Source organism: Pempheris klunzingeri, chromosome 19 (assembly GCF_042242105.1).
Source record: "Pempheris klunzingeri isolate RE-2024b chromosome 19, fPemKlu1.hap1, whole genome shotgun sequence".
Classification (NCBI taxonomy): domain Eukaryota; kingdom Metazoa; phylum Chordata; class Actinopteri; order Acropomatiformes; family Pempheridae; genus Pempheris; species Pempheris klunzingeri.
Window position 1 is genome coordinate 19972103 of NC_092030.1, and position 12176 is coordinate 19984278.

General features: G+C 43.9%; 1 protein-coding gene across 1 annotated transcript in view; it reads left to right on the plus strand.

Moving 5' to 3' along the window:
* The window catches only part of adamts6 (ADAM metallopeptidase with thrombospondin type 1 motif, 6), a 51787-nt gene that overhangs the window by 16804 nt on the left and 22807 nt on the right, over positions 1–12176 (plus strand). Inside the window, exons 10-13 of the mRNA XM_070850218.1 lie at positions 1057–1198; positions 5936–6043; positions 9146–9291; positions 11318–11381. Coding sequence (XP_070706319.1) covers positions 1057–1198; positions 5936–6043; positions 9146–9291; positions 11318–11381 — 460 coding nt within the window. The remainder of the gene's footprint in view (positions 1–1056; positions 1199–5935; positions 6044–9145; positions 9292–11317; positions 11382–12176) is intronic.

Below are 12176 nucleotides of genomic sequence, written 5' to 3' on the forward strand. Positions count from 1 at the left end.
AGAAAAGTCATTTCTGGGTTTTAGGACTTGTTCCTGCAGCACTCTATATTGGACACTTTCACTCCTGTGAGCATCGCAGATGAACTCCTGTTCAACTTCAACCTATCAGGCAGAAATCAGAGAGAAATGCCTCCAAACTGTCCAACGTCCAATGTATTCTGAGCCCGTTTGCTCAACCATAAAGCCGAGTTCTACATTATCGTTGTCACCAGGCCCACTTTTCCTTTCGAGGGATGGGAAGCGCTCCACTGCACGTTGCAGCTGCCGCAGCTGGAAGGAGCTCAGCGTCATAGTAAATAGTCGTAGTAATATTTTGCCTTGAGAGAAAACCTCTGACTCAGGGAGAAGCCGAGGAGGTTGTTTACTGGCACTCGTCTGTCGTGTGATTTTAGCGTCTTACATGTTGGCAAAAGGTCAAAAGAATAATACAAAATGTGATTCTGTGAGCTGGGTGATGGGGAAAGAGAAGCATCAGCATCTCAACCCGGAATTAACAGACGCACTCTGTGTGCTCCTTCGCTCAAGGATTTTTATTTTTCAGCTACTAGAAAGTTCCTTGCGAGTGTGCATATTTCTATCTGACAAAACAGACTAAACATGATCCGAGGCCCGGACATATGACCCGGAGCTCGCTCCAGATTTTTCTCTTCCTTTCCCTGCTCTGTTTTTTATTGGCTGCTCTGTGGACTCAGTATAAGCAGTGACATATAATCAGAGGGGGCTGGTCTGTTAAGGCAGGCAGGTCGGCCGTCTGCGCCTCTGGTAAAATGTCCCTCCTTGTGCTTTCAACACCCCCTTTGATGAGGAGGCGTTGATGTGTGATATCAACATTAACTACATGTCATTTGAGATCTCTGACAAGCTTCCTACAACAGTAGTTTGGTGGTAAAATTAAACGAGTCAAACAGCACCAGCCAAGGTCTTAAAGAGAAGGGAGTGGGGGGGGGGGGGGCTGTAATCGTCCAATCTTGGCATTTCAAACTCTGCCATCAGCCAAGTGTAGAAAGGTTTCTTTGTGTAAGAAACAATCCTATTGTAGGTTTGTTTTTTTGACAGCTCAGGTCGGGGGACGTGTCTGGACAATGAACCTCTGAAACGAGACTTCCTGTACCCAACAGTGGCCCCGGGGCAGGTGTACGATGCAGACGAGCAGTGTCGCTTCCAGTACGGAGCCTCCTCACGCCAGTGCAAGTATGGGGTAAGAAACCAGCATCTTTCACGTGACCACTTGTCCTCTTCTCACTTATGTAAAGGGATCCTTGCAGTAGGATAAAGGTAAAGTGTGCCACAGCATCCAGACATAGAGGAACCTGCTTGTTTAGTACAGACCACAATCACAGTCAGGTCTTAGTTTTGTAGTTCACAATTTTACATTTTCAGACGGGATCATGGGATGGTGTGGTCAAACACTTCTCACTGTAGCATCACCGAAGCACCCACACAGGGCTGGACTGTACTTGGGAGAAGGAGTGGATGTTAGGAATGTAAACCAATCCACAGCATGCAGTCAGTTAGAGCTTAACTGAATGGTGGAACAACAGAAAATGTATCTGCAACTATTTTAGATAATCAAGTAATTGTTAAGTCTTTGTTTGAAACCAAAAGTGAGAACATTTCATGTGGATTCACTTCATGTCTTTGTCGTTTGTGATAGTAAAACTGATTATCTTTGGGTTTTTGGACTGTTGCTTGAACTTTAAATACTTTTAGGAGTTTTTTATAATTGCTGAGAGCTTATAGACCGAACAATTATACCATTTTTTAGAAAATAATGAGAAAGAAATTGTAGTTGGAGCCCCAGAAATCACAGAAAAACAAACTACTTATAACTTCTGATCTTATAATCGTCTGATTCAGACTTTTTTCTTCAGTATGAAAAGTAATCCAGGTCTGTTTCTATGGTAACGGTGTAAACAGGAACTGTTGGTAGCCACGGCAGCGTGACTTTCCATGATGACGTGAATAATCTTAAATTAATATCAAATCAAACACCCAGCGAGCCTCCTCCTCTGTAACCTCTCATCACTTTTTCATCAGCTTTGTTGTTGCAGTGCAGGATGAAGCCTGACTGCTGTTGCACAGGTGTTATTTATTACCTCATGATCCTCAGTGGTGAAGTTTGGCACCTGCGCGGCTTCACAGTTAGGGACCGTCTCAAAAGTGCAGGCAAAAGAGCTTGTTTTGTTAATATCTTTGCCGTTCTTTTTTTTCATGTATGCGTCAAAAAAATGTGCTAATCCTGTTAAAGGATCATCCCGGTAACTTTAAACCATATTTTGCAACATAATCCTTTGGGACGTCCACTAAAAGTGTTTGTTTTAGCCAGGTTTAGTCTGAAAGGATCCCTACACAGAGAGACCTGGAGGATCAATGAAGACAATGTAGTTTGGTTGAATCCCAACCCTGATAAATACCAACAAATATCACAAAAAAAAAAACCTAAAACTAATGAAAACTGAATCAAAACTAAGTATTTTCAAAAAAAATTTAACTAAACTAGCAAACTCTCTTACAAGCTAATGTAACTATTAACCTTGGTTCCATCCTTAATGGGATAATAACAGTTTTCTCAAGGTTTATATTTCCTGGTCGAGATTAAAGGGCAGAGGAAGATTATTGTTTTATTATTGTCTGATAACCAGAGCTGGTTCGGAGGCGTCTTTCCACACATTACCTTATTCTTCTTTTTAATCTACAAACTTCCCAGACAAAGAGATGAAGGATTGAAGTCAACACTCCCCTCCTCTGTGTTTTAAGTCTGTAATGATAATGACCCCCCCCCTCCACCACCACCGCGCCCGAGTAATGAGAAAACCTCAGTACATACAAAGTGACAAAGGCAGTGAAAGACGAGGAACAACGGTGGAAAGAATCCTCAAAGATTTAATGAACAATAACGTGATATTGTTTTGCATTACATAAAATATTTGGGCACACGATGGGGAACAAAAAAATGGTTGGACAGAGATTAGCTGAGATCATGGGAGTTATTTCATTTCATTGAAAGAAATATCTGACAGCAGATTATAACAGGCCCCAAATCAAGCCCTGTTATTTTGGCTCCTAAGCTCATAATTGTGGTTTTAGATCAGCATGAAAGACACACATTTATGAGCGGACTGGATTCCAGCGCTGATTCAACAGAGCTAGATTGGAGTTTTTCATCTGACAATCAGATCTGTTTCACACAGCCATCTGTGAGAGAGGTGCCTTCTGCGACTGCTCACGGCACAGACGTGACCACAAAAGCCAACGCTCAGCCATAACTTCTCAAACTTTTCCACATTTGGACGTCTATTTTTTTCATTATCACTCGTGTTGGGAGAGGAAGCGAAGCATATCAGAGTTTATCTCTAATATTCCAATAAATAATGTCATACGCTCATGTTGTAGTTGTAATATTTCACTGATACAACGAGTTTGGCTTCGACTGTAAGATAACAAAATGATTTGTTGCTTTTTTCAACCACAGAAAACTCTAAAATTGGACACAAATCTGCGCCATATTCCTTCATCCTCAGGACAGGATGGAAATTTACCACCACACGTAACCCCAGCGTGTCCTGTTCAACTGGGTTAAACTGTGAACAGCAATGTAGGGCAGCGGTTCCCAACCAGCGGGGCCCGGACCCTTCAAAGGGTCGCGAGATGATTAAAGGGGGTTTGGAAATAAGAGAAAAACAAATTCTGCTGCTAAATTAGATTAAATTGCATTTTCTTTGCTTCTTTCTTGTGAAATAGTTGGTAGTCGCGGGCTGCTTTTTGTACCATTTGGTGCTTCTCATGATGACATCTGATAACGATTAACCAATAAAATTACTCCAAATCTCTGATCAGAGGATTGGCATTTTGATTTTGTGCACTCGTTCATGGTGTCCAGAGGATGGAGCATAGTGATAATCTTCCTTCTAGCATCACCTTGAGTTCGAGTGAATTATCTCGAAAATAACGGGATGGGTTGCAGTGCAGACATTAAAGGTGCAATTTGTAAGATTTAGCCATCATCAAGCCAAAATGTGAATTTGTCCAACGCTTCTGCAAAACTTCCCATCAGCCTCAGCTGTACTTCGTGTTTAGCGCTAATTAGCAAGTGTTAGCTCGTTAACACAGTAAACTAAGATGGTGATCTGCTAAACATCAACATGCAGTTAGCTGCGAACAGTCTCACAGAGCCGGTAGCACGGCTGCAGACGCTTACGTTTGTTGTTTTCAGTTTATTATTTTTTGTTATCTCTGTTGTCCAGAAGACTTGGTGGCGATAACTGGGCTGCTTTTATGATGATTTGGTGGGTTTGAGACTCTAATTGGGCTGTTTGGCGTCCGTCCAATCCGGCAAATCATAATATACACTGTTACCCATAATGTTTTTTTTACCTCTTCTCATGAAATGATTGTGACAATGTGATTAATTCTTGATCAATAAAGTGTATATAATATAATATAATATAATAAGTGTATATCTATTACTCCAACTCTATGGGCAACAGTGTCTATTGCTTTGGTCACCAAAAGAGGTAGAGAACCGGTGATGTAAAGCAACACAATAGTAATATTTCACTGAATATGGCCGACGACACCTTCAGAGCCGTGGGGTATCACAGACTTTAAATCACAGCATGAGACTGTGTCAGAGGTGGGAAACGTAATACACATGTCGAAAGAGAGGAACTTTGGGTAATTTATAGCGATCATTTGTTTCCAACGACTACTTCCAACTTCTCACTCAGTCTGTGTTTTCCAGACACTGGAAGCTGAGGGGATGAAAAACAAACAGCCTTAGATGGCTAAATTAGCGCGGCCCTGACTGAGCGCCCCCGGCCTTTTTATCGCCGGCTTGTTCTCTCGTAGCGTAAATCCATCAGGCCCACATCCATGTTCGTTAAGGTACGGGCCGCTGACCTTTTAGCGGGGCCGAGATAGTGAATGGAGCAGCGGGGCGGCTTATTGAAACCAGCTGGCAGAGGGGAGTCGCTGCAACCAGAGAGTGGCAGTTTGCTGCTTTATTTAATCTGGATAGGCTCAGGGAGCTGCGGGGCTGTGGCATATTTACTAACCCCAGGGGTCAGAATCTATGCTCGGGATCATAACTCTTTTTCATGGGCCTGCTCTTCTGCCGTACACAATTGTCCCGTAAAAGCCTTTGAAGACGAGGCGCGAGACGACCCAGTTTGGTTTAATGGGAAATCTAATGCGAGGTTGTGCAGAGCTGTCCTTGTAACATGTGTTCACTTTATAGTTTTATTTATTTGGGGGCAACTTAGTGCTGTCTACCCGCTATCTCCCTCTCACACACACTCCCTTCCTTTAGTAATCTAAATGGATTCTCCTTATGTTCTGGACTGAGGAGTGAGGAGGAGAAGACGGAGATATGATGTTTATTCAGACCACTCAGTAATACTAAAGATATTTGTTAGGCCTACAAGTCGTCTTTATCTAAGACTTGGGAGGCCTATTGCTCACTCTTGATTTCCCCTAAGAAGCAGAAATTGGATTTCTTGAACTGATGTCACGGTCCCGTGTGGTCCTGAGGTGAACGTGAGCAAACGTTAGTCATGGTGTTGATCCAGCTGACTCTTCATTTCTCATAAGAGAACATTAAGAGCACCCGGTGACCCTTGGCGTATTGCTCAAGATGCTCTGTGATCCAAAGCATATGGGCTCTTGAAGTTAGATGCCTCACAGCGGTCTTGATGTGGTCTCATCAGCTCCTCGCATCCTCTGATTTGATCTGGAATCGTGTAGATTTATAGATGTATTTCCATGCTGTTTGTGTTTTTCGTTTTTCTCTCACAGCTGTCAAAGCGCAGAGGAAAAACACTAAGAGGAAAACCTCCAGAAGCTACAGATAAATCATCCTCACCCTCATCCAGCAATCCACCCCCCAGTCTGCTGAATTGATTTATTCTGACCAACTTGCTTTTGCCTTCTTTCCTAGGAAGTGTGTAGAGAGCTCTGGTGCCTTAGCAAAAGCAACCGCTGTGTAACCAACAGTATCCCTGCTGCAGAGGGGACTCTGTGCCAGACTGGCAGCATTGAGAAAGGGGTAAGTCACTGAATGAGTCTCATACATTTAAAGCTTCACCAAGTTACCCAAAAAAAAGCTGATTTTCTCACCTACTTTGAATGGTATCTATGGATACGTATCCTTTTCAATACACCTCCCTCACCTGTGTTGTTAAGATCAGGTGACAGATGACATCCAACATACACATCTCTGACCATCATGATATCTGTACTAGCTACTACAACTTTTGCGTTTATAACAACGGCCTCAATCACATGTGACTGGATGCATCTCCCCCGCCTTCAGGACGGGTCATGAGAAATATTGTGATGTTTTACAGTCGGATGCTGTTCTGATGGGGCTCTGAGCCGCCCACGAAGGAGCTGATAGCAGTTCCTTTGAAATGAAGTGACTCTGGGAGCCTTGGTTGTGACGTTTCTCTGAATAATCACTTTTTAGCAGCAGGACCATCTACCAAAAATACAGTCCCCATTAAATCTATTGAGAGCTGGAGAATAACTGGAATTTTGCTTCTAGAAAGCTGATTTTTTTTTTTTTTAATCCAGTGAGCACCACAAATCAAAGTCCATTCACCTTTGTTATATTTTGGTTGAGGCAGAAATCTCAGATGTATTTAATTAAATGAAAATCTGCATAAAAATAATAGAGGTGAAGTGAGAAAGTGTTTTTTTTTTTTTTTAGAACTGTCCCTTTAACCAGTGCACACGTAGTTGGAGCAGTACCTGGTGATCAGTACCCTCCTCTGTGCGCTGAAATTAGCCTCAGCCAGTGGTACCTCACTGCCTCGACTTGGATGTGCTCCACTCTGGGAAGGGGTACCATTCCCTGAGTGTGCACTCATGCAATGGGTGCTACCACACACACACTCTCTCACACACATACACACACACACACACACACACACACACACACACATGCAAGCAAGCCAGGCTTTAGGTCATCAGCCCACTGTTGATGCCAGCCAGGTTAGGGGAGACAGTTTTAACACGGATTACGGCAGCCATTGTCACCGGATGGTCCGAGGTCTAAAAGGGAAGAATAGGAGAGTGTCACGAGCTGTCACCCGTGATTACCATTAGCTCAGTGGAGCCTTTGAGGACCGGGGCCCACGGACAGGGTCCTGGACAACACAGGGGGCCCCAGGTTGAGCCTGGGGGGCTTTGGAACAGCTTTTGGAGCAGCTTTAGGAGAGCCAGTGGCATACCCTGTCTGCCCCTGCCGGGGACAGCTTCAAAGGAATATGAATGTCAGCCATTTCTCACCCAGCGTGTAATGGAGAGAGGCCCTTCCAACAGGAGCAGGGAGACAGGGAGAGAGAGGCTGGGGGAGAGGGCAGAGGGAGGTGGGAGAGAGACAGAAACTGACCAGCAGAGAGGAGCTCTTTGTGTTTTTACAGCGCTCAAATGAACGCACAGATATATACTCAAGGTGGACGGCAGACGTCATCTCCCACCGCTCGGTGTCTCTGACGGTCAGCTTCCCCTCTGTGTCCTGATCCCTCCGTCCTTCTCCCCATCTCCCCGTTGCCTCTCTCCTCTCTCCCACTGCTAATCTTGTTTTGACAGCGTCTCAGAACGTGAATGAGTAAGTCAGAGAAAGAGGACAGTGGCCCTGCGCAGCCCTCACCTTGACTGTCCCGGTCTCTCTGGGTTCTTAACCTACTGACACAGTTGGAGAGACAAAGGGCCGCCTCTGATCCCCGCTTCCCTCTGGAACTCCCAACAGCTTAGCACGAGGCTTAAAACACTCCTGAAACGCCGCACACCTGCCTGTGAAAGCTCCTCAGAGAGCCGAGGAAACATTACAGAAAAACACAAAAACATGTTAAGTCAGAATAAGAAGCTGTTCTGTGAATTAAGCTTTGATAACATAATGGTTTAAGTTAAAGGAGCAGCACAACATTTTGGGAAATACCCTGGAACCACACAGCCTAAGGGTCCTTTTACCTCCTGGAGACGACTTAAACTACTTCCCTCCTTATCTTAAATGTTAACTAAGATCATAAGTTATATTATATTACTGTTATATTCTGCCTCTGCCCTGTTTATGAATATAGAATTGTATACATACTAGCATTAAGCATGTGAAAGTGTACTGATAACAAATGTGTTGCTCCTTCCAACACTCAGATCTAATAGAGAGAGAGAGTATAAAGAAATAAAACTAGGACATGGTCAGCTTAGCTTGGCATAGCTTAGCATGTTTCCAGCTGTAGCGGAGGTTGCTAAATTCAGTCCGTGAGCACAGGTTTTAGTTTGGAGTCTCTGTACGAACACTGTGATACTTTGCACTGTCACTGCTCCCAGCTGTCGTTTGCCAAGGAACAGTTACAGCTTATAAATAACCCCTAAAACCACAAATTATTGTTTTTTTGCTTCATTTCTGTTTACACATCTTTTTAACATTTACATTTCTTGGATGCAATAAGTCAGCGACCACAGCAGACTAAGACCGAGCTAAGGAAGGGTTTGTTTGACTGCTCGTGAATTCAACATTTCATTTGTAAGTGTGTGTTACTTATTAGTCTAGCTCCAATGAGACACGAAATTGATACCAATCATCTCATTTTACTCTCGGAAAGCGAGCCAATAAGCTTGTTGAACTATTCCTTTATTAATAAAAAAGGGCGCAACTTGAATTGTGCCACAACAATAATCCTCAACAAGGAGGAAGCCAGGACAGTAATGACAGAAGGGAAAATGGCAGGTAAGAGAGGAGAAATAACAGGACTAATGCGGAAATGAAATTATAGGGTGAGTAATAGTGTAATCACAAGTGTGTGTGTGTGTGTGTGTGTGTGTGTGTTAAAGCGAGACGCAGAGAGAGAGAGAGAGAGAGAGAGAGAGAGAGAGAGAGAGAGAGGACGTGTTATTGACAGAAAACTTCATCAGTCAGGTTCAGCATAGTCCACATTGAGTGTGACAGTGAGTGACAGTAACTGTTGGAAGATGGAAATCTGACTTTTAAGTGTTCTTTGCAGTGATAACTTTCATCTTTTCGAGCGAGTTTCGCCTGAACTGAAGACTCTAAAACATTTGCTGTAAAGAAATGATTCAGCTCTACTGCATAATAACCAAAGTTTCCCTGCCCCTGTCTGTATGTCTTCTCCTCCCCGGCCAGTGGTGCTACCAGGGGGAGTGCGTTGCGTTCGGTACCTGGCCTCAGAGTGTGGACGGAGGCTGGGGGCCCTGGTCCATGTGGGGGGAGTGCAGCAGGACCTGTGGGGGCGGTGTATCCTCCTCCATGAGGCACTGTGACAGCCCAGCGTAAGTAGGCAAAGTAAGCCACAGCAAGCTGAACACACACATCCAGGTCCTGCCTACAGGTGTGTGTTTGTGTGTGTGTGTGTGTGTGTGTGTGTGTGTGTGTGTGTGTGTGTGTGTGCACGTGTGTGGATGTATGTTACATCTGAGTGGGAGGAGAGCTAATTAGTTTGCCTCTGAAGCAGTAGAAAAATATTTCTCTGGGAAAAAGGCTTCTTTCTATGGGAAGAAAAGTGCTTTAAGCATCGTTTCCATCCAAAGTACCCAGAACTTTTAGCTTTTTTCAAGGAACTAAGAGGTTCTTTTAGTCCACCAAGATCAGGCAAATTAGTCTGACGCATGAAAAAGTAAAGACTTCACTCATCATTTTTATAACTACATGTTGATGTGTCAAAGCACAACTTAACAAAAACCAACGATGGGGTCATGAAAATCAACATTTTCTTAGCGGGTAGGTTGTGGGTGGTTAGAATAATGCATCAATACTTCATATGTAATTTAACAATATCTCTGTAGCGGATGTATGAAGTGACTTATATGTGTAACTACCTTTTAGAGCGCTGCACAGGCGCTATGCCGAGCCGTCACTTCTTCTTATAATCCATCCAGGAACCACTGTGTCACTTCTGGCTTATCGCCGATCTACCAAACGTGACTGGAGAGATTCATGCAGTGTATCTAGAGATCCACTACAACACAGAGTCCCCACACAGACACCAAATAATGTGCTAAGATAGTTTATCTGAAGTTAATGAGCTACGTAAAGTCAGGATTTATGCATCCACGAGTCACTACAGCACATGCAGGCCTCCTAAGGTTCCTAGTTCCTGGGGAAAGTTCCTCCAGAGGAACCGTGGCCTTGCTGGCTCTTTCTTTAAAGCTCTGTGTGATGACTTTTTGGTTGCATTTAACTTCATAACAAGCCATCGAAACTGGTTATTCAGTCTGTTTCACGACTGTACAGGACACACAGAGCTTTAAAAAATCCCTTTGAACGGTATCATCGTTTCTTAAATGTCATTTAAGTCTTTTTACAAAGACTGTGTAATTCCTCCTTTCAATAGTTACACGTGCTCTTGCTGTAACAGGGCAGACAAATGAGAAGGTTCTTTGAGGTTGTCCTGGACAGAAGTATCCCGTCATGCTGTCTGAGATGGACTGATGTAGCATGTGCAATCACTTAAGGCACAGCTCACGTTATACTGTAGATTTTAGCGCTGTGTAGTTCTGTTTTAAGGCCTCTCAGGTGTCCTCACTAGACAAATCAATGTCCAGCGCATCTTCATCTGGCAAGTAGACATTTGGGATCTTTATCCCTCTTCCAGCGTTGCATTCCTTTGTTTTGGAAGCTAGATATTACGTCAAACACGTCATGGGAAGACACGAGAGAGAGCCAGGGTGAAGCAGAGTGAAGAGGGGAAAAAAAGGGGGGGGAGAGGAGAAGGCACCGGCATAATGTGGAACACCTGTGTAAGGTGATCGCTGCTGCTCAGGCATCAGTGCAAAGAGGAGGGAGGCAGAGAAAACACAGCCAGAGCAGCCTCTCACACAGTCACGGAGCGGGAGTGAGGGGCGGCTAATGAAGGAGGAGAAGGAAAGAGGTGATAAGAGAAGTAAAAACAAACCTTTTCACAGATGTAGTAGATGTGTGGTGAAGACGGGGAGATGTAAAGAGTAAAGAATCGCTCTGAGGTTACACAACTAAAGTCTCTCTCCCAAATCTAAATGGCATGTCACACTTAGGAGCTCTTAGAGCAGCTTGGATTTCATGAATGAATCATTGGCACACATGCTCGGCAACGCACAAACACACTTTGTCTTCTGGCAGAGACTTTTTTTTTTCTTTAGGCCTGTTTCATGACCTGCACTCGCCAAACCCTTCCTAATGTACTCACCACATCACCAAGGATGATTTCTGTCTCTTTGAAGGATTTTTGCGATCGCAATTTATGGCGCTCGATGTGTTGAAGATGCCCCCCTTCTCTTTTCTGTTCCCCCTCAACTCATTGGTTTCTCCTGTGTGTCTCAGGCCGTCTGGAGGAGGGAAGTACTGTCTCGGAGAGAGGAAACGTTACAGATCTTGTAACACCGACGTGAGTTTCTTCATTTCTTTTTTCCCTCCCTGTTTTACTCTGTCTGCTTGGTATTTAAAACAAAGTATACAAGTGACTTGGAAACTAAACTGTCCCCCTGATGGATGCCCTGCTCTGGTCTGTAAAGGGACTGAGATAGTCGGTCTGACCCGGGATGGATTTGGCCTGTCACAGCACGACTGCTGGACCTCCTCTTTGCTTTCCCCCCTGCAGAACATCTTATCTTCAGAAAGGCTTTATAAGGAGCATGTTAGCTAGCGGCCTCGCACCGCCTTTAAGCTTTCTGACATGTTGTCTCCCTGGAACGCAGGACAGACGCTGATAAAAATGCACAGGCGGTGATTCAATATCCCCCAGGTGACTTTGGGTTTTTTCGTCTCTTTGTCACTTAAGAGTTCACATATTGTTTGCGACATTTCACTCGAGTCGACGATGATGACAGTTTCAGAGTGTATTCCATGAAAAGCAATTCACAGAGCTTTTTTTTTTTTTTTTTTTTTAGGTCTGGAGCAAAGCTTTAAACAAATATTTAACATGGCTGCAAGTTGAGATCTCTGTTCAACTATTTCTAGGTGGGCTTTTTTTCACAAGGTGAAAATTGAAATAGTTAAGGCCCTTGTGGACATTTAACCGCAAGTCTTAAAAATAACAGCTGAGAGCAAGCACTGAGTGTTTTCTTTGGAAAACAAACAACATCCCCAACCGCTATTTCATCACACTGACCACACCTTGTCCAGGGAAATGTGTGTGTGTGTGTGTGTGTGTGAGAGCACCAGATGTACATACAATGACAAA